At 36.9% G+C, this 25,000-nt stretch overlaps 1 protein-coding gene across 1 annotated transcript in view; it reads left to right on the forward strand.

Moving 5' to 3' along the window:
- The window catches only part of cacna1fb (calcium channel, voltage-dependent, L type, alpha 1F subunit), a 204,206-nt gene that overhangs the window by 127,548 nt on the left and 51,658 nt on the right, over positions 1-25,000 (forward strand). The window contains exons 18-21 of the mRNA XM_041845927.1: positions 1-20; positions 621-678; positions 6,191-6,299; positions 24,919-25,000. The exon at positions 1-20 is cut by the window's left edge and continues 38 nt beyond it; the exon at positions 24,919-25,000 is cut by the window's right edge and continues 48 nt beyond it. Coding sequence (XP_041701861.1) covers positions 1-20; positions 621-678; positions 6,191-6,299; positions 24,919-25,000 — 269 coding nt within the window. The remainder of the gene's footprint in view (positions 21-620; positions 679-6,190; positions 6,300-24,918) is intronic.

A 25,000-nucleotide genomic window follows, 5' to 3' on the forward strand; every position in this document is an offset into this window, starting at 1 on the left:
GAGAGAATGGAGAACTGAAGGTAAGATGTGGTTGTTGTCTTCTTCTTCTTCTTCTTCTTCTTCTTCTTCTTCTTCTGCTTCTTCTTCTGCTTCTTCTTCTTCTTCTTCTTCTGCTTCTACTTCTGCTTTTTCTTCTTCTTCTTCTTCTTCTTCTTCTTCTTCTTCTTCTTCTTCTTCTTCTTCTTCTTCTTCTTCTTCTTCTTCTTCTTCTTCTTCTTCTTCTTCTCATGACAAAACTCATCTTAGTCTGTGGGAGGCTTTACTTGTAGTTGTCCCATTGTTCCATACTGAATGTATTCTACCATTCGTCTCAGATTGTTGTAGTTGTTGTTGTTGTTGGTGTAGTTGTTGGTGTTGTTGGTGGTGTTGTTGGTGTAGTTGTTGGTGTTGTTGGTGTTGTTGGTGTAGTTGTTGGTGTTGTTGGTGATGTTGTTGGTGTAGTTGGTGTAGTTGTTGGTGGTGTTGTTGGTGATGTTGTTGTTGGTGTTGTTGGTGTAGTTGTTGGTGTTGTTGGTGGTGTTGTTGGTGTAGTTGTTGGTGTAGTTGTTGGTGGTGTTGTTGGTGATGTTGTTGGTGTAGTTCTTTCATATTGAATGTATGTGATCTACTCTTTTTCTCAGATTGACGTTGATGATGAGACTGAGTATGAGGAAGAGGAGGAGCCTGAACAGACAGAAGGTGAGGAGGAGCATGCAATATTAGTACTATTATATATTATACTATCATATCCTTTTATATAGTAGAACCGAACATGTACAATATCTGACCACTTTTGGTACAGTAGCTCTTTGGTATTTTATGATATGAATGTTATGCAGAGTGTCCTGTGTCTTTGAAATAGCAGTTGTGTCTTTGAAATGTCTGTATGCTAAATGAATGAGCTACCCTTCCGTAGGCTAGTACCATGCATACATCTAGTACAGAGCTCTCCATCCCTGTTCCTGGAGAGCTACCCTTCCGTAGGTTTTTCGCTCCAACCCCAGTTGTAACTAATCTGATTCATCTTATAAACAAGCTAATAATTAGAATCAAGGTGCGATAGAATAGTGTTGGAATGAAAACCTGGAGGACGGTAGCTCTCCAGGAACAGGGTTGGAATGAAAACCTGGAGGATGGTAGCTCTCCAGGAACAGGGTTGGAATGAAAACCTGGAGGATGGCAGCTCTCCAGGAACAGGGTTGGAATGAAAACCTGGAGGACAGTAGCTCTCCAGGAACAGGGTTGGAATGAAAACCTGGAGGACTGTAGCTCTCCAGGAACAGAGTTGAAATGAAAACCTGGAGGACGGTAGCTCTCCAGGAACAGGGTTGAAATGAAAACATGGAGGACGGTAGCTCTCCAGGAACAGGGTTGAAATGAAAACCTGGAGGACGGTAGCTCTCCAGGAACAGGGTTGGAATGAAAACCTAGAGGACGGTAGCTCTCCAGGAACAGAGTAGAAATGAAAACCTGGAGGACAGTAGCTCTCCAGGAACAGGGTTGGAATGAAAACCTGGAGGACGGTAGCTCTCCAGGAACAGAGTTGAAATGAAAACCTGGAGGACGGTAGCTCTCCAGGAACAGGGTTGAAATGAAAACCTGGAGGACAGTAGCTCTCCAGGAACAGAGATGGAATGTGTCACGCGTCGTGTATGCGGTTAGCGAAGTCAAAAGCAGGACACAGAGCGGCTGGCAACGTACTTTACTGAACACAGTAAAATCAACGTACAAAAACAACAAACCTCCAAACAGGGAGGAAAACACAAAGACCCGTACATACAAGCAACTGCCGGAATGACAACGAACAATAACACACAAAATAACCAATGAGAGACAGGGGTTAATATAGGGAACACAATCCAACATAATGGGAAACAGGTGTAAACAATAAAGACCAAACAAGACAAACACCGAAACATCGATCGGCAGCAGCTAGTACTCCGGGGACGACGAACGGCGAAGCCTGCCCGAGCAAGGAGGAGGAGCGGCCTCGGCTGAATCCGTGACAGAATGAAAACCTGGTAGCTCTCCAGGAACAGGGTTGGAATGGAAACCTGGAGGACGGTAGCTCTCCAGGAACAGGGTTGGAATGAAAACCTGGAGGACGGCAGCTCTCCAGGAACAGGGTTGGAGAGCCCTGATCTAGTTCAATGCATAAATCTAGCACAATGCATAAATCTATTACAAGGCATCACATTTCTTGCGAGATGTATGTTTTAATTGTACGTGATCCCTGTCAAAACAAAAGGTGAGGAGAATGCAACAGAAGGAGGTGAGGAGCATGCAATAGTAGGTGAGGGCATGTCCTTCAGACCTGGGTCAAATGCATAGTGCAAATACTTTCAATATTTTGTGTGCTTGGTTTAGTTGTTCAGACAGTATGGATCCTAACAGTGTAAACTCTGCAAGCTTAATCAAGCGCACCTCATAAATATGCACTTGACCCAAGTCTGTTCATCCATCCAAACTGCATAGGTGTAGCTAATGTGAAATGGCTGGGCTAGTTAGCGGTTATCGCTAGTAGCGTTCAGTCTGTGAAGTTACCCGCTCTCAGACCTTGAAATAGTTATCTCCATTGCTCTGCAAGTGCCGTGGCTCTGTGTGAAGGGTTCTACCTGGAACCAAAAAAGGGTTCTCCCTGGAACCAAAAGGGTTCTCCCTGGAACCAAAAAAGGGTTCTCCCTGGAACCAAAAAAGGGTTTGCCTACAGGGACAGCAAAATGACCCTTTTGAAACCCTTTTTTCTGAGAGTGTAAAGATATTCCAGAATTCTCCTCTGTAACCCAGGACTACAGAAGGGCTTTGGTGTCACACAGCCCATTGGGCACACCACATAATTTCAACGTCAACATTTTGGTGATATTTGGTTGAGACGTTGATCAATTACATTTCAACCAATATTCACCCACTCAAAAAGACAGCCAGAAGTTTGTTGAATTCCCAATGTCTTATCACTATGCTTTCAACCATCTACAATCACAACTCAATTGCAAAACAGTGTCTTGGGAAAGTATTCAGACCCCTTGACTTTTTCCACATTTTGTTACATTACAGCCTTGTTCTAAAGACCCTTTACAAATGTATTAAAATAAAAAAACGGAAATATCACATTTACATAAGTATTCAGACCCTTTACTCAGTACTTTGTTGAAGAACCTGCGAGTACAGCTTCGATTCTTCTTGGGTATGACACTACAAGCTTGGCACACCTGTATTTGGCGAGTTTGTCCCATTCTTCTCTGCAGATCCTCTCAAGCTCTGTCAGGTTGGATGGGGAGCGTAGCCGCACAGCTATTTTCAGGTCTCTCCAGAGATGTTCGATCGGGTTCAAGTCCGGGTTCTGGCTGGGCCACTCAAGGACCTTCAGAGACTTGTCCCGAAGCCACTCCTGCGTTGGCTTGGCTGTGTGCTTAGGGTTGTTGTCCTGTTGGAAGGTGAACCTTCGTCCCAGTCTGAGGTCCTGTGCACTCTGGAGCAGGTTTTCATCAAGGATCTCTCTGTACTGTGCTCCATTCATCTTTCCCTCGATCCTGACTAGTCTCCCAGTCCCTGCCGCTGAAAAACATCCCCACAGCATGATGCTGCCACCACAATGCTTCACCGTAGGGATGGTGCCAGGTTTCCACCAGACATGACGCTTGGCATTCAGGCCAAAGAGTTCAATCTTGGTTTCATCAGACCAGAGAATCTTGTTTCTCATGGTCTGAGAGTCTTTAGGTGCCTTTTGGCAAACTCCAAGCGGGCTGCCTTTTACTGAGGAATGGCTTCCGTCTGGCCAGTCTACCATAAAGGCCTGATTGGTGGAGTGCTGCAGAGATGGTTGTCCTTCTGGAAGGTTCTCCCATCTCCACAGAGGAACTCTGGAGCTCTGTCAGAGTGACCATCGGGTTCTTGGTCACCTCCCTGACCAAGGCCCTTCTCCCCCGATTGCTCAGTTTGGCCGGGTGGCCAGCTCTAGGAAGAGTCTTGGTGGTTCCAAACTTCTTCCATTTAAGAATGATGGAGGCCACTGTGGTCTTGGGGACCTTCAATGCTGCAGAAATGTTTTGGTACCCTTCTCCAGATCTATGCCTCCACACAATCCTGTCTCGGAGCTCTACGGACAATTCCTTCAACCTCATGGCTTGGTTTTTGCTCTGACATGCACTGTCAACTGTGGGACCTTATATAGACAGGTGTGTGACTTTCCAAATCATGTCCAATCAATTGAATTGACCACAGGTGGACTCCAATCAAGTTGTAGAAACATCTCAAGGATGATCAATGGTAACAGGATGCACCTGAGCTCAATTTTGGTCTGAATACTTATGTCAATAAGGTATTTCTGTTTTTTATTTTCTTGCAAAAAAATCTAAAAACCTGTTTTCGCTTCATCATTATTGGGTATTGTGTGTAGATTGATGAGGAATTGTTTTTATTTAATCAATTTTAGAATAAGGCTGTAACATAACTAAATGTGGAAAAAGTCATGGGGTCTGAATACACTGCATGTCCGATTTTTGATTTAGTTGTTATCTAAATGTGTTATCACTGCGCTTTCAACCATTTAAAAGTGCAACAACGTTCAAATGGGAATGCAATGTCAGATATTTTCTATTTATACAACAACTTAATGCGTTATCACTGTGCTTCATCTAATAGCAGAACCAAATGACCTGGATTACAGTTGAGATTACATTAATAGTACATGGTGCAAGTGATTAATGCTGTTGGAGATTCTTCAGATTATTCTAGCAATGGTGCAGATCTCCACAGACCTGCACGCTATCTTGAACCTGCACACTTTCTATGATTACAAAATGTGCCCCAAAAAAAGGTATCATTGATATGTTGGATTCACGTCTCCATCTGCAGTAGCAGATCCTGCTCAAGAGTTAATCAAAATGGCTACCCGGACTATTTGCATTGACCCCCTTTTTTGTTTTTTACACTGACATTCTTGCACTGGCTCTATGCACACTCACTGGACTCTACCCACACACTCATACATACTACATTGACACTCCAACACACACACACACACACACACACACACAAACACTACATACGCTCACACACAAAACACACACACACACACATGCATATTTATGACACACACACAAACACACACACACACACACACTCAACATAGACACACTTTCACACTCTTCACATACGCTGCTGCTACTCTGTTTATTATCTATCCTGATTGCCTAGTCACTTTTACCCCTACTTACATGTACATATTACCTCAATTACCTCAACTACCTATCAAGGCTCAGGCTAAGACCCAGATGCAGACACAGGAAGTGGATAGTACGAGGTTTATTACAGCACAAGGGGCAGGCAATCGGTAGGTCCAGGCAGACAAAGAGTCGTAATCCAGATCAGAGTCAGGCAGATCCAGGACGGCAGGCAGGATCAGGGTCAGGACAGGCAGAAAGGTCAAAACTGGGAAGACTAGAAAAAAGAAAAGAAAAAAAAACTAGAGCACAGGGAAACACGGGAACACGCTGGTGGGACTTGACGGGACAAGACGAACTGGCAACAGACAAACAGAAAAGTCAGGTATAAATACACAGGAGATAATGGGGGGACAAATGGGAGACACCTGGTGGGGGGTGGAGACAAGACAAGGTGAAACAGATCCAGGTGTGACACTACCTGGTAACCCTGCACATTGACTCAGTACTGGTACTCCTTGTATATAGTCTAATTATTGTTATTTTATTGTGTTGCTATTTCCTTTTTATTAATGTTTTGCTATTTTTATTTGAATTATTTGTCTTACTTTTTAACTCTATATTGTTGGGAAAGGGCTCCTAAGTAAGCATTTCATGGTAAAGTCTGCACCTGTTGTATTTGGCACGTGATAACAAGGGCTTAGTGATTAGTTGACCAGTTGACTCAGGTGACCAAGTGAATCAGGTGAATCAGGTGAATCAGGTGACTAGGTGATTCAGGTGAATCAGGTGACCAGGTGAATCAGGTGACCAAGTGAATCAGGTGACCAGGTGAATCAGGTGAATCAGGTGACCAGGTGAATCAGGTGACCAGGTGATAAGGTGAATCAGTTGAATCAGGTGAATCAGGTGAGCTTGGACTGGAAGTTCTGGAACGCATCAAATATGTGGAACTGGCTAGGGGGTTCTGGTGGAGAGGTTTAGGAAACACTGGATTATATCAGGTGACTGTTTGTCAGACAGACTCTGTGTTTCTCTCTCTCTCTCAGAGGCGGCAGCGGGCATCCAGCTGAACGTAGCAGACATCCTCCCTCCCAAGGAGAAGGTTACACCAATCCCAGAGGGCAGCGCCTTCTTCTGTCTCAGCAAGACCAACCCGTGAGTCTCTTACAAAAGCTCTAAACTAGTCTACTTCCTATATATAATAATATGTATAGTAGTAATAAGACTTATATATAGACATATATAGACATATATATTGTAATAAGACCTACTTCCTATATATTGTAATAAGACCTACTTCCTATATATTGTAATAAGACCTACTTCCTATATATTGTAATAAGACCTACTTCCTATATATTGTAATAAGACCTACTTCCTATATATTGTAATAAGACCTACTTACTATATATTGTAATAAGACCTACTTACAATATATTGTAATAAGACCTACTTACTATATATTGTAATAAGACCTACTTCCTATATATTGTAATAAGACCTACTTACTATATATTGTAATAAGACCTACTTCCTATATATTGTAATAAGACCTACTTACTATATATTGTAATAAGACCAACTTACTATATATTGTAATAAGACCTACTTCCTATATATTGTAATAAGACCTACTTCCTATATATTGTAATAAGACCTACTTCCTATATATTGTAATAAGACCTACTTCCTATATATTGTAATAAGACCTGCTTACTAATGCTCTATCGTCTATAAGTTCAACCTGTGAGTCCCGCCTGCTGTATACCTGAGGGGTCCAGAGGGGTCTACTACAAAGCAGGATCAATGAGTTACCAAGCTAACTTTGATAAACAACAAGAAATAACTATTGATTTTCTGGTTAATTAACAAAGCTAAACTTAGAAAAACGTTTTTTGGTTGTTGAGTTAAGAAGACCGTGCCTATTTCAAGCATATCTTTCTAGATAATAGGTCAAATCTACCACACAACCAAAACCGCTGTACTGTAGTGAAGGTGCTGGAAGCTAAATGCAGAACTCTGCACACTTCCCGTCAGATTCAAATGTATTTTAATAGTGGACTATAATAGTAGTAATCCACTAGTATAATAGTATAATAGTAGTAGTCCACTAGTATAATAGGAGTAGTCCACTAGTATAATAGTAGTAATCCACTAGTATAATAGTATAATAGTAGTAGTCCACTAGTATAATAGGAGTAGTCCACTAGTATAATAGTATAATAGCAGTAGGCCACTAGTATAATAGTATAATAGCAGTAGTCCACTAGTATAATAGTATAATAGCAGTAGTCCAGTAGTATAATAGTATAATAGTAGTAGTCCACCAGTATAATAGTATAATAGCAGTAGTCCACTAGTATAATAGTATAATAGTAGTAGTCCACTAGTATAATAGCAGTAGTCCACTAGTATAATAGTATAATAGTAGTAGTCCACTAGTATAATAGCAGTAGTCCACTAGTATAATAGCAGTAGTCCACTAGTATAATAGTATAATAGCAGTAGTCCACTAGTATAATAGTATAATAGCAGTAGTCCACTAGTATAATAGTATAATAGCAGTAGTCCACTAGTATAATAGTATAATAGCAGTATTCCACTAGTATAATAGCAGTAGTCCACTAGTATAATAGTATAATAGCAGTAGTCCACTAGTATAATAGCAGTAGTCCAGTAGTATAATAGTATAATAGTAGTAATCCACTAGTATAATAGTATAATAGCAGTAGTCCACTAGTATAATAGCAGTAGTCCACTAGTATAATAGCAGTAGACCACTAGTATAATAGTATAATAGCAGTAGTCCAGTAGTATAATAGTATAATAGTAGTAGTCCACCAGTATAATAGTATAATAGCAGTATTCCACTAGTATAATAGTAGTAGTCCACCAGTATAATAGCAGTAGTCCACTAGTATAATAGTAGTAGTCCACTAGTATAATAGTATAATAGCAGTAGTCCACTAGTATAATAGCAGTAGTCCACTAGTATAATAGTAGTAGTCCACTAGTATAATAGTATAATAGCAGTAGTCCACTAGTATAATAGCAGTAGTCCACTAGTATAATAGTATAATAGTAGTAGTCCACTAGTATAATAGTATAATAGCAGTAGTCCACTAGTATAATAGTATAATAGCAGTAGTCCACTAGTATAATAGCAGTAGTCCACTAGTATAATAGCAGTAGTCCACTAGTATAATAGTATAATAGCAGTAGTCCACTAGTATAATAGTATAATAGCAGTAGTCCACTAGTATAATAGCAGTAGTCCACTAGTATAATAGCAGTAGTCCACTAGTATAATAGTATAATAGCAGTAGGCCACTAGTATAATAGTATAATAGCAGTAGTCCACTAGTATAATAGTATAATAGTAGTAATCCACTAGTATAATAGTATAATAGCAGTAGGCCACTAGTATAATAGTATAATAGCAGTAGTCCACTAGTATAATAGTATAATAGTAGTATTCAACTAGTATAAAAGCAGTAGTCCACTAGTATAATAGCAGTAGTCCACTAGCTTAATAGCAGTAGTCCAATCGTATAATAGCAGTAGTCCTATTATACTAGTGGACTACTGCTATTATACTATTGGACTACTGCTATTATGCTAGTGGACTACTGCTATTATACATACATACTAATGGACTACTAATATTGTACTAGTGGACTACTGCTATTATACTATTGGACTACTACTATTATACTAGTGGACTACTGCTATTATACTATAAGACTACTGCTATTATATACACTCCTAACAGCGCCGGAGAAGATGGCTGCCGTTTTACAGCCCTCTAACCAATTGTACTATTATGTGTGTTTTTCCGCGTTTTTCCGCGTTATTTGTAATTTATTATTTATTATTATTTTGTACATATTTTGTACATAATGTTTATGCCATCGTCTCTTATAACCAAAAAGAGCTTCTGGATATCAGGACAGCGATTACTCACCTCGCATTGGACGAAGACTTTTTCTTCAACGAGTCGGACGCGAAGGATATTCTACAGACACCCGGCAAGGCCCAGATCCCCGTCATTCGCCTGAGGAAGAGACGGAGATATCGTGGGACGTAGGTCGGGGTGCCTTGTAAGGATCCGACGGCGAGCGAGTAAACTGCCTCTCCCATCAATACTATTAGCCAACGTTCAATCTTTTGAGAATAAAATTGACGATTTAAGATTACGGTTATCCTACCAACGGGACATTAAAAACTGTAATATCTTATGTTTCACGGAGTCGTGGCTGAACGACAACAATGATACCATTCAGCTAGCAGGCTACACGCTACATCGGCAGGACAGAACGGCTGGCTCCGGTAAGACAAAGGGTGGCGGTCTCTGTATATTTGTAAACAACAGCTGGTGTACAAAATCAAATACTAAGGAAGTCTCGAGGTTTTGCTCGCCTGAGGTAGAGTATCTTATGATAAGCTGTAGACCACACTATTTACCAAGAGAGTTTTCAGCTATATTTTTCATAGCTGTCTATTTACCACCACAAACCAATGCTGGCATTAAGATTGCACTGAACGAGTTGTACAAGGCCATTAATCAACAGGAAAACGCTCATCCAGATGCAGCGCTCCTAGTGGCCGGGGACTTTAATGCAGGGAAACTTAAATCCGTTCTACCTAATTTCTACCAGCATGTCAAATGTGCAACCAGAGGGAAAAAAACTCTAGACCACCTTTACTCCACACACAGAGACGCATACAAAGCTCTCCCTCGCCCTCCATTTGGCAAATCTGACCATAACTCTATCCTCCTGATTCCTGCTTATAAGCAAAAACTGAAGCAGGAAGCACCAGTGATTCGGTTAATAAAAAAGTGGTCAGATGACGCAGATGCCAAGCTACAGGACTGTTTTGCTAGCACAGACTGGAACATGTTCCGGGATTCTTCAGACAGCATTGAGGAGTACACCACATCAGTCACTGGCTTCATCAATAAGTGCATCGATGATGTCGTCCCCACAGTGACCGTACGTACATACCCCAACCAGAAGCCATGGATTACAGGCAACATCCGCACTGAGCTAAAGGGTAGAGCTGCCGCTTTCAAGGAACGGGACTCTAACCCGGAAGCTTATAAGAAATCCCGCTATGACCTCCGACGAACCATCAAACAGGCAAAGAGTCAATACAGGTCTAAGATTGAATCATACTACACTGGCTCTGACGCTCGTCGGATGTGGCAGGGCTTGAAAACTATTACAGACTACAAAGGGAAGCACAGCCGCGAGCTGCCCAGTGACACAAGCCTACCAGACGAGCTAAACCACTTCTATGCTCGCTTCGAGGCAAGCAACACTGAAGCATGCATGAGAGCACCAGCTGTTCCGGACGACTATGTGATCACGCTCTCCGTAGCCGATGTGAGTAAGACTTTTAAGCAAGTCAACATTCACAAGGCCGCTGGGCCAGACGGATTACCAGGGCGTGTACTCCGAGCATGTGCTGACCAACTGGCAAGTGTCTTCACTGACATTTTCAACATGTCCCTGACCGAGTCTGTAATACCAACATGTTTCAAGCAGACCACCATAGTCCCCGTGCCCAAGAACTCTAAGATAACCTGCCTAAATGACTACCGACCCGTGGCACTGACGTCTGTAGCCATGAAGTGCTTTGAAAGACTGGTCATGGCTCACATCAACAGCATAATCCCAGAAACCCTAGACCCACTCCAATTTGCATACCGCCCCAACAGATCCACAGATGATGCAATCTCTATCGCACTCCACACTGCCCTTTCCCACCTGGACAAGAGGAACACCTACGTGAGAATGCTATTCATTGACTACAGCTCAGCATTCAACACCATAGTGCCCTCTAAGCTCATCACTAAGCTAAGGATCCTGGGACTAAACACCTCCCTCTGCAACTGGATCCTGGACTTCCTGACGGGCCGCCCCCAGGTGGTAAGGGTAGGTAACAACACATCTGCCACACTGATCCTCAACACGGGGGCCCCTCAGGGGTGCGTGCTCAGTCCCCTCCTGTACTCTCTGTTCACCCATGACTGCATGGCCAGGCACGACTCCAACACCATCATTAAGTTTGCCGACGACACAACAGTGGTAGGCCTGATCACCGACAACGATGAGACAGCCTATAGGGAGGAGGTCAGAGATCTGGCCGTGTGGTGCCAGGACAACAACCTCTCCCTCAACGTGACCAAGACAAAGGAGATGATTGTGGACTACAGGAAAAAAAAAGAGGACTGAGCACGCCCCCATTCTCATCGACGGGGCTGTAGTGGAACAGGTTGAGAGCTTCAAGTTCCTTGGTGTCCACATCACCAACGAACTATCATGGTCCAAGCACACCAAGACAGTCGTGAAGAGGGCACGACAAAGCCTATTCCCCTCAGGAGACTAAAAAGATTTGGCATGGGTCCTCAGATCCTCAAAAAATTCTACAGCTGCACCATCGAGAGCATCCTGACTGGTTGCATCACCGCCTGGTATGGCAACTGCTTGGCCTCTGACCGCAAGGCACTACAGAGGGTAGTGCGTACGGCCCAGTACATCACTGGGGCAAAGCTCCCTGCCATCCAAGACCTCTATACCAGGCGGTGTCAGAGGAAGGCCCTCAAAATTGTCAAAGACTCCAGCCACCCTAGTCATAGACTGTTCTCTCTGCTACCGCACGGCAAGCGGTACCGGAGTGCCAAGTCTAGGTCCAAAAGACTTCTCAACAGCTTCTACCCACAAGCCATAAGACTCCTGAACAGCTAATCATGGCTACCCGGACTATTTGCACTGCCCCCCACCCCATCCTTTTTACGCTGCTGCTACTCTGTTAAGTATTTATGCATAGTCACTTTAACTCTACCCACATGTACATATTACCTCAACTACCTCAACTAGCCGGTGCCCCCGCACATTGACTCTGCACCGTTACCCCCTGTATATATAGCCTCCCTACTGTCACTTTATTTTACTTCTGCTCTTTGTTTTTCTCAACACTTATTTTTGTTGTTGTTTTATTCTTACTTTTTTTGTTTAAAATAAACGCACTGTTGGTTAAGGGCTGTAAGTAAGCATTTCACTGTAATGTCTGCACTTGTTGTATTCGGCGCATGTGACCAATAAAATTTGATTTGATTTGATTTGATTTGATTTGATTATACTATTATACTAGTGGACTACTACTATTATACTAGTGGACTACTACTATTATACTATTATACTAGTGGAATACTGCTATTATACTATTATACTAGTGGAATACTGCTATTATACTACTGGACTACTGCTATTATACTACTGGACTACTGCTATTATACTATTATACAAGTGGACTACTGCTATTATACTAGTGGACTACTGCTATTATACTATTATACTAGTGGACTACTACTATTACACTATTATACTAGTGGACTCCTACTATTATACTATTATACTAGTGGACTACTACTATTATACTATTATACTAGTGGACTACTACTATTACACTATTATACTAGTGGACTACTGCTATTATACTAGTGGACTACTACTATTATACTATTATACTAGTGGACTACTACTATTATACTATTATACTAGTGGAATACTGCTATTATACTATTATACTAGTGGACTACTACTGTTTTACTATTATACTAGTGGAATACTGCTATTATACTAGTGGACTACTGCTATTATACTACTGGACTACTGCTATTATACTATTATACTAGTGGACTACTACTATTATACTATTATACTAGTGGACTACTACTATTACACTATTATACTAGTGGACTACTGCTATTATACTAGTGGACTACTACTATTATACTAGTAGACTACTGCTATTATACTAGTGGACTACTACTATTATACTATTGGACTACTGCTATTATACTATTATACTGGTGGACTACTACTATTATACTATTATACTAGTGGACTACTGCTATTATACTATTATACTAGTGGACTACTACTTTTATACTAGTGGACTACTGCTATTATACTATTATACTAGTGGACTACTACTATTATACTATTATACTAGTGGACTACTACTATTACACTATTATACTAGTGGACTACTGCTATTATACTAGTGGACTACTGCTATTATACTAGTGGACTACTACTGTTATACTAGTGGACTACTGCTATTATACTGGTGGACTACTACTATTATACTATTATACTAGTGGACTACTACTATTATACTATTATACTAGTGGACTACTGCTATTATACTATTATACTAGTGAACTACTACTTTTATACTAGTGGACTACTGCTATTATACTAGTGGACTACTACTATTATACTATTATACTAGTGGACTACTACTATTACACTATTATACTAGTGGACTACTGCTATTATACTAGTGGACTACTGCTATTATACTAGTGGACTACTACTGTTAAACTAGTGGACTACTGCTATTATACTAGTGGACTACTACTATTATACTAGTGGACTACTACTATTATACTATTATACTAGTGGACTACTGCTATTATACTATTATACTAGTGGACTACTACTTTTATACTAGTGGACTACTGCTATTATACTATTATACTAGTGGACTACTACTATTATACTATTATACTAGTGGACTACTACTATTACACTATTATACTAGTGGACTACTGCTATTATACTAGTGGACTACTGCTATTATACTAGTGGACTACTACTTTTAAACTAGTGGACTACTACTATTATACTAGTGGACTACTGCTCTTATACTAGTGGACTACTACTGTTATACTAGTGGACTACTACTATTATACTATTATACTAGTGGACTACTGCTATTATACTATTATACTAGTGGACTACTACTTTTATACTAGTGGACTACTGCTATTATACTATTATACTAGTGGACTACTACTATTATACTATTATACTAGTGGACTACTACTATTACACTATTATACTAGTGGACTACTGCTATTATACTAGTGGACTACTGCGATTATACTAGTGGACTACTACTGTTAAACTAGTGGACTACTACTGTTATACTAATGGACTACTGCTATTATACTAGTGGACTACTACTATTATACTATTATACTAGTGGACTACTGCTATTATACTATTATACTAGTGGACTACTACTATTATACTAGTGGACTACTGCTATTATACTAGTGGACTACTGCTATTATACTATTATACTAGTGGACTACTGCTATTATACGAGTGGACTACTGCTATTATACTTTTGGACTACTACTATTATACTATTATACTTGTGGACTACTACTATTATACTAGTGGACTACTGCTATTATACTAGTGGACTACTGCTATTATACTATTATACTAGTGGACTACTGGTATTATACGAGTGGACTACTGCTATTATACTTTTGGACTACTACTATTATGCTATTATACTTGTGGACTACTGCTACTATACTAGTGGACTACTGCTATTATACTAGTGGACTACTGCTATTATACTAGTGGACTACTGCTATTATACTAGTGGACTACTGCTATTATACTAGTGGACTACTGCTATTATACTAGTGGACTACTGCTATTATACTAGTGGACTACTGCTATTATATTAGTGGACTACTGCTTTATGTTATTATACTAGTGGACTACTACTATTATACTATAATACTAGTGGACTACTACTATTATACTAGAGGACTACTGCTTTTATACTCGTTGAATACTACTATTATACTATTATACTAGTGGACTACTGCTATTATACGATTGGACTACTGCTATTATGCTAGTGGACTACTGCTATTATACTATTGGACTACTGCTATTATGCTAGTTGAATAGTACTATTATACTATTGGACTACTGCTATTATTCTAGTGGACTACTGCTATTATACTGTAATACTAATTGACTGCTAATATTGTACTAGTGGACTACTGCTATTAAACTATTGGACTACTGCTATTATACTATTACACTAGTGGACTACTACTATTATACTACTATACTAGTGGACTACTACTATTATACTATTATACTAGTGGACTACTACGGTTATACTATTATACTAGTGGAATACTGCTATTATAGTATTAGACTACTGCTATTATACTATTATACTATTGGACTACTGCTATTATACTAGTATACTAGTGGAATAATGCTATTATACTATTATACTAGTGGACTGCTACTATTATACTATTATACTAGTGGACTACTACTGTTATACTAGTGGAATACTGCTATTATACTAGTGAACTACTGCTATTATACTACTGGACTACTGCTATTATACTATTATACTAGTGGACTACTACTATTACACTATTATACTAGTGGACTACTGCTATTATACTAGTGGACTACTACTATTATACTATTATACTAGTGGACTACTACTATTATACTATTATACTAGTGGAATACTGCTATTATACTATTATACTAGTGGACTACTACTGTTTTACTATTATACTAGTGGAATACTGCTATTATACTAGTGGACTACTGCTATTATACTACTGGACTACTGCTATTATACTATTATACTAGTGGACTACTACTATTATACTATTATACTAGTGGACTACTACTATTACACTATTATACTAGTGGACTACTGCTATTATACTAGTGGACTACTACTATTATACTAGTAGACTACTGCTATTATACTAGTGGACTACTACTATTATACTATTGGACTACTGCTATTATACTATTATACTGGTGGACTACTACTATTATACTATTATACTAGTGGACTACTGCTATTATACTATTATACTAGTGGACTACTACTTTTATACTAGTGGACTACTGCTATTATACTATTATACTAGTGGACTACTACTATTATACTATTATACTAGTGGACTACTACTATTACACTATTATACTAGTGGACTACTGCTATTATACTAGTGGACTACTGCTATTATACTAGTGGACTACTACTGTTATACTAGTGGACTACTGCTATTATACTGGTGGACTACTACTATTATACTATTATACTAGTGGACTACTACTATTATACTATTATACTAGTGGACTACTGCTATTATACTATTATACTAGTGAACTACTACTTTCATACTAGTGGACTACTGCTATTATACTAGTGGACTACTACTATTATACTATTATACTAGTGGACTACTACTATTACACTATTATACTAGTGGACTACTGCTATTATACTAGTGGACTACTGCTATTATACTAGTGGACTACTACTGTTAAACTAGTGGACTACTGCTATTATACTAGTGGACTACTGCTATTATACTAGTGGACTACTGCTCTTATACTAGTGGACTACTACTGTTATACTAATGGACTACTGCTATTATACTATTATACTAGTGGACTACTACTATTATACTATTATACTAGTGGACTACTGCTATTATACTATTATACTAGTGGACTACTACTATTATACTAGTGGACTACTGCTATTATACTAGTGGACTACTGCTATTATAATATTATACTAGTGGACTACTGCTATTATACGAGTGGACTACTGCTATTAACTTTTACTACTATTATACTATTATACTAGTGGACTACTACTATATACTAGTGGACTACTGCTATTATACTTTTGGACTACTACTATTATACTATTATACTAGTGGACTACTACTATTATACTAGTGGACTACTGCTATTATACTAGTGGACTACTGCTATTATACTATTATACTAGTGGACTACTGCTATTATACGAGTGGACTACTGCTATTATACTTTTGGACTACTACTATTATGCTATTATACTTGTGGACTACTGCTACTATACTAGTGGACTACTGCTATTATACTAGTGGACTACTGCTATTATACTAGTGGACTACTGCTATTATACTAGTGGACTACTGCTATTATACTAGTGGACTACTGCTATTATACTAGTGGACTACTGCTATTATACTAGTGGACTACTACTGTTATACTAGTGGACTACTACTATTATACTAGTGGACTACTGCTATTATATTAGTGGACTACTGCTTTTATGTTATTATACTAGTGGACTACTACTATTATACTATAACACTAGTGGACTACTACTATTATACTAGAGGACTACTGCTTTTATACTCGTTGAATACTACTATTATACTATTATACTAGTGGACTACTGCTATTATACGATTGGACTACTGCTATTATGCTAGTGGACTACTGCTATTATACTATTGGACTACTGCTATTATACTGTAATACTAATTGACTGCTAATATTGTACTAGTGGACTACTGCTATTAAACTATTGGACTACTGCTATTATACTATTATACTAGTGGACTACTACTATTATACTACTATACTAGTGGACTACTACTATTATACTATTATACTAGTGGACTACTACGGTTATACTATTATACTAGTGGAATACTGCTATTATAGTATTAGACTACTGCTATTATACTATTATACTATTGGACTACTGCTATTATGCTAGTATACTAGTGGAATACTGCTATTATACTATTATACTAGTGGACTGCTACTATTATACTATTATACTAGTGGACTACTACTGTTATACTAGTGGAATACTGCTATTATACTAGTGAACTACTGCTATTATACTACTGGACTACTGCTATTATACTATTATACTAGTGGACTACTACTATTACACTATTATACTAGTGGAGTACTACTATTACACTATTATACTAGTGGACTACTGCTATTATACTCGTGGACTACTACTGTTATAATAGTGGACTACTGCTATTATACTAGTGGACTACTACTACTATACTAGTGGACTACTGCTATTATACTAGTGGACTACTACTATTATACTAGTGGACTACTGCTATTATACTAGTGGATTACTACTATTATACTAGTGGACTACTGCTATTATACTATTATACTAGTGGACTACTACTATTATACTAGTGGACTACTGCTATTATACTATTATACTACTGGACTACTGCTATTATACTAGTGGACTACTGCTATTATACTATTATACTAGTGGACTACTACTATTATACTATTATACTAGTGGACTACTACTATTATACTAGTGGACTACTACTATTATACTATTATACTAGTGGAATACTGCTATTATACTATTATACTAGTGGAATACTGCTATTATACTACTGGACTACTGCTATTATACTACTGGACTACTGCTATTATACTATTATACTAGTGGACTACTGCTATTATACTAGTGGACTACTGCTATTATACTATTATACTAGTGGACTACTACTATTACACTATTATACTAGTGGACTCCTACTATTATACTATTATACTAGTGGACTACTACTATTATACTATTATACTAGTGGACTACTACTATTACACTATTATACTAGTGGACTACTGCTATTATACTAGTGGACTACTACTATTATACTATTATACTAGTGGACTACTACTATTATACTATTATACTAGTGGAATACTGCTATTATACTATTATACTAGTGGACTACTACTGTTTTACTATTATACTAGTGGAATACTGCTATTATACTAGTGGACTACTGCTATTATACTACTGGACTACTGCTATTATACTATTATACTAGTGGACTACTACTATTATACTATTATACTAGTGGACTACTACTATTACACTATTATACTAGTGGACTACTGCTATTATACTAGTGGACTACTACTATTATACTAGTAGACTACTGCTATTATACTAGTGGACTACTACTATTATACTATTGGACTACTGCTATTATACTATTATACTGGTGGACTACTACTATTATACTATTATACTAGTGGACTACTGCTATTATACTATTATACTAGTGGACTACTACTTTTATACTAGTGGACTACTGCTATTATACTATTATACTAGTGGACTACTACTATTATACTATTATACTAGTGGACTACTACTATTACACTATTATACTAGTGGACTACTGCTATTATACTAGTGGACTACTGCTATTATACTAGTGGACTACTACTGTTATACTAGTGGACTACTGCTATTATACTGGTGGACTACTACTATTATACTATTATACTAGTGGACTACTACTATTATACTATTATACTAGTGGACTACTGCTATTATACTATTATACTAGTGAACTACTACTTTTATACTAGTGGACTACTGCTATTATACTAGTGGACTACTACTATTATACTATTATACTAGTGGACTACTACTATTACACTATTATACTAGTGGACTACTGCTATTATACTAGTGGACTACTGCTATTATACTAGTGGACTACTACTGTTAAACTAGTGGACTACTGCTATTATACTAGTGGACTACTACTATTATACTAGTGGACTACTACTATTATACTATTATACTAGTGGACTACTGCTATTATACTATTATACTAGTGGACTACTACTTTTATACTAGTGGACTACTGCTATTATACTATTATACTAGTGGACTACTACTATTATACTATTATACTAGTGGACTACTACTATTACACTATTATACTAGTGGACTACTGCTATTATACTAGTGGACTACTGCTATTATACTAGTGGACTACTACTTTTAAACTAGTTGACTACTACTATTATACTAGTGGACTACTGCTCTTATACTAGTGGACTACTACTGTTATACTAGTGGACTACTACTATTATACTATTATACTAGTGGACTACTGCTATTATACTATTATACTAGTGGACTACTACTTTTATACTAGTGGACTACTGCTATTATACTATTATACTAGTGGACTACTACTATTATACTATTATACTAGTGGACTACTACTATTACACTATTATACTAGTGGACTACTGCTATTATACTAGTGGACTACTGCGATTATACTAGTGGACTACTACTGTTAAACTAGTGGACTACTACTGTTATACTAATGGACTACTGCTATTATACTAGTGGACTACTACTATTATACTATTATACTTTAGGACTACTGCTATTATACTATTATACTAGTGGACTACTACTATTATACTAGTGGACTACTGCTATTATACTAGTGGACTACTGCTATTATACTATTATACTAGTGGACTACTGCTATTATACGAGTGGACTACTGCTATTATACTTTTGGACTACTACTATTATACTATTATACTTGTGGACTACTACTATTATACTAGTGGACTACTGCTATTATACTAGTGGACTACTGCTATTATACTATTATACTAGTGGACTACTGGTATTATACGAGTGGACTACTGCTATTATACTTTTGGACTACTACTATTATGCTATTATACTTGTGGACTACTGCTACTATACTAGTGGACTACTGCTATTATACTAGTGGACTACTGCTATTATACTAGTGGACTACTGCTATTATACTAGTGGACTACTGCTATTATACTAGTGGACTACTGCTATTATACTAGTGGACTACTGCTATTATACTAGTGGACTACTGCTATTATATTAGTGGACTACTGCTTTTATGTTATTATACTAGTGGACTACTACTATTATACTATAATACTAGTGGACTACTACTATTATACTAGAGGACTACTGCTTTTATACTCGTTGAATACTACTATTATACTATTATACTAGTGGACTACTGCTATTATACGATTGGACTACTGCTATTATGCTAGTGGACTACTGCTATTATACCATTGGACTACTGCTATTATGCTAGTTGAATAGTACTATTATACTATTGGACTACTGCTATTATTCTAGTGGACTACTGCTATTATACTGTAATACTAATTGACTGCTAATATTGTACTAGTGGACTACTGCTATTAAACTATTGGACTACTGCTATTATACTATTACACTAGTGGACTACTACTATTATACTACTATACTAGTGGACTACTACTATTATACTATTATACTAGTGGACTACTACGGTTATACTATTATACTAGTGGAATACTGCTATTATAGTATTAGACTACTGCTATTATACTATTATACTATTGGACTACTGCTATTATACTAGTATACTAGTGGAATACTGCTATTATACTATTATACTAGTGGACTGCTACTATTATACTATTATACTAGTGGACTACTACTGTTATACTAGTGGAATACTGCTATTATACTAGTGAACTACTGCTATTATACTACTGGACTACTGCTATTATACTATTATACTAGTGGACTACTACTATTACACTATTATACTAGTGGACTACTGCTATTATACTAGTGGACTACTACTATTATACTATTATACTAGTGGACTACTACTATTATACTATTATACTAGTGGAATACTGCTATTATACTATTATACTAGTGGACTACTACTGTTTTACTATTATACTAGTGGAATACTGCTATTATACTAGTGGACTACTGCTATTATACTACTGGACTACTGCTATTATACTATTATACTAGTGGACTACTACTATTATACTATTATACTAGTGGACTACTACTATTACACTATTATACTAGTGGACTACTGCTATTATACTAGTGGACTACTACTATTATACTAGTAGACTACTGCTATTATACTAGTGGACTACTACTATTATACTATTGGACTACTGCTATTATACTATTATACTGGTGGACTACTACTATTATACTATTATACTAGTGGACTACTACTATTATACTATTATACTAGTGGACTACTGCTATTATACTATTATACTAGTGAACTACTACTTTTATACTAGTGGACTACTGCTATTATACTAGTGGACTACTACTATTATACTATTATACTAGTGGACTACTACTATTACACTATTATACTAGTGGACTACTGCTATTATACTAGTGGACTACTGCTATTATACTAGTGGACTACTACTGTTAAACTAGTGGACTACTGCTATTATACTAGTGGACTACTGCTATTATACTAGTGGACTACTGCTCTTATACTAGTGGACTACTACTGTTATACTAATGGACTACTGCTATTATACTATTATACTAGTGGACTACTACTATTATACTATTATACTAGTGGACTACTGCTATTATACTATTATACTAGTGGACTACTACTATTATACTAGTGGACTACTGCTATTATACTAGTGGACTACTGCTATTATACTAGTGGACTACTGCTATTAAACTATTGGACTACTGCTATTATACTATTATACTAGTGGACTACTACTATTATACTACTATACTAGTGGACTACTACTATTATACTATTATACTAGTGGACTACTACGGTTATACTATTATACTAGTGGAATACTGCTATTATAGTATTAGACTACTGCTATTATACTATTATACTATTGGACTACTGCTATTATGCTAGTATACTAGTGGAATACTGCTATTATACTATTATACTAGTGGACTGCTACTATTATACTATTATACTAGTGGACTACTACTGTTATACTAGTGGAATACTGCTATTATACTAGTGAACTACTGCTATTATACTACTGGACTACTGCTATTATACTATTATACTAGTGGACTACTACTATTACACTATTATACTAGTGGAGTACTACTATTACACTATTATACTAGTGGACTACTGCTATTATACTCGTGGACTACTACTGTTATAATAGTGGACTACTGCTATTATACTAGTGGACTGCTACTACTATACTAGTGGACTACTGCTATTATACTAGTGGACTACTACTATTATACTAGTGGACTACTGCTATTATACTAGTGGATTACTACTATTATACTAGTGGACTACTGCTATTATACTATTATACTAGTGGACTACTACTATTATACTAGTGGACTACTGCTATTATACTATTATACTACTAGACTACTGCTATTATACTAGTGGACTACTGCTATTATACTATTATACTAGTGGACTACTACTATTATACTATTATACTAGTGGACTACTACTATTATACTAGTGGACTACTGCTATTATACTATTATACTAGTGGACTACTACTATTATACTAGTGGACTACTGCTATTATACTATTATACTAGTGGACTACTACTATTATACTATTATACTAGTGGACTACTGCTATTATACTATTATACTACTGGACTACTGCTATTATACTATTATACTACTGGACTACTACTATTATACTAGTGGACTACTGCTATTATACTATTATACTAGTGGACTACTACTATTATACTATTATACTAGTGGATTACTACTATTATACTATTATACTAGTGGACTACTACTATTATACTAGTGGACTACTACTATTATACTATTATACTAGTGGACTACTGCTATTATACTATTATACTAGTGGACTACTATTATTATACTATTATACTAGTGGATTACTACTATTATACTATTATACTAGTGGATTACTACTATTATACTAGTATACTACTGGACTACTGCTATTATACTATTATACTAGTGGACTACTACTATTATACTATTATACTAGTGGATTACTACTATTATACTATTATACTAGTGGATTACTACTATTATACTATTATACTACTGGACTACTGCTATTATACTATTATACTAGTGGACTACTACTATTATACTAGTGGACTACTACTATTATACTATTATACTAGTGGACTACTGCTATTATACTATTATACTAGTGGACTACTACTATTATACTAGTGGACTACTGCTATTATACTATTATACTAGTGGACTACTGCTATTATACTATTATACTGGTGGACTACTGCTATTATACTATTATACTAGTGGACTACTACTAGTATACTATTATACTAGTGGACTACTGCTATTATACTATTATACTGGTGGACTACTGCTATTATACTATTATACTAGTGGACTACTACTATTATACTATTATACTAGTGGACTACTGCTATTATACTACTATACTAGTGGACTACTACTATTATACTAGTGGACTACTACTATTATACTATTATACTAGTGGACTACTGCTATTATACTATTATACTAGTGGACTACTACTATTATACTAGTGGACTACTACTATTATACTATTATACTAGTGGATTACTACTATTATACTATTATACTAGTGGACTACTACTATTATACTAGTGGACTACTGCTATTATACTGTTATACTACTGGACTACTGCTATTATACTATTATACTAGTGGACTACTACTATTATACTATTATACTACTGGACTACTGCTATTATACTATTATACTACTGGACTACTGCTATTATACTATTATACTAGTGGACTACTACTATTATACTATTATACTACTGGACTACTGCTATTATACTATTATACTAGTGGACTACTACTATTATACTATTATACTACTGGACTACTGCTATTATACTATTATACTAGTGGACTACTACTATTATACTAGTGGAATACTGCTATTATACTATTATACTAGTGGACTACTGCTATTATACTAGTGGACTACTGCTATTATACTATTATACTATTGGACTACTGCTATTATATTAGTGGACTACTGCTATTATACTAGTGGATTACTACTACTATACTATTATACTTATGGACTACTGCTATTATACTAGTCGACTATTAAAATACATTTGCATCTGACGAATAGAGAACAGAGACTTTTTTTTCCTTTTCTCAAGCTTATCTTTAAAGAAAAAATAGTTTTTTTCTGAATATTTAGGCAAGTTAGCAAGCAGTATACCCCCTGTCCTTATGTGACCAATTGGGTTTGAACCCAGGTCTTCTGTGGCAGATGAGACTGTGCTAGCCCACTGAGCTAAAGCCTTGGCGTTAGCTTTCGGAGCTAACGCAAGTATTCAGGTCTTAGGTAAGGTTACTTATCAGGTCTTCAAATTATTACATGTTTTTTTTTGTTTGTTTCTTCTTCTTCTTCTTCTTCTTCTTCTTCTTCAGGATCCGTCGGGGCTGCCACTTCCTGATCCACCACCACATCTTCTGCAATCTCATCCTGGTCTTCATCATCCTCAGCAGCTGC

Source organism: Coregonus clupeaformis, chromosome 24 (assembly GCF_020615455.1).
Source record: "Coregonus clupeaformis isolate EN_2021a chromosome 24, ASM2061545v1, whole genome shotgun sequence".
Taxonomy (NCBI): Eukaryota; Metazoa; Chordata; class Actinopteri; order Salmoniformes; family Salmonidae; genus Coregonus; species Coregonus clupeaformis.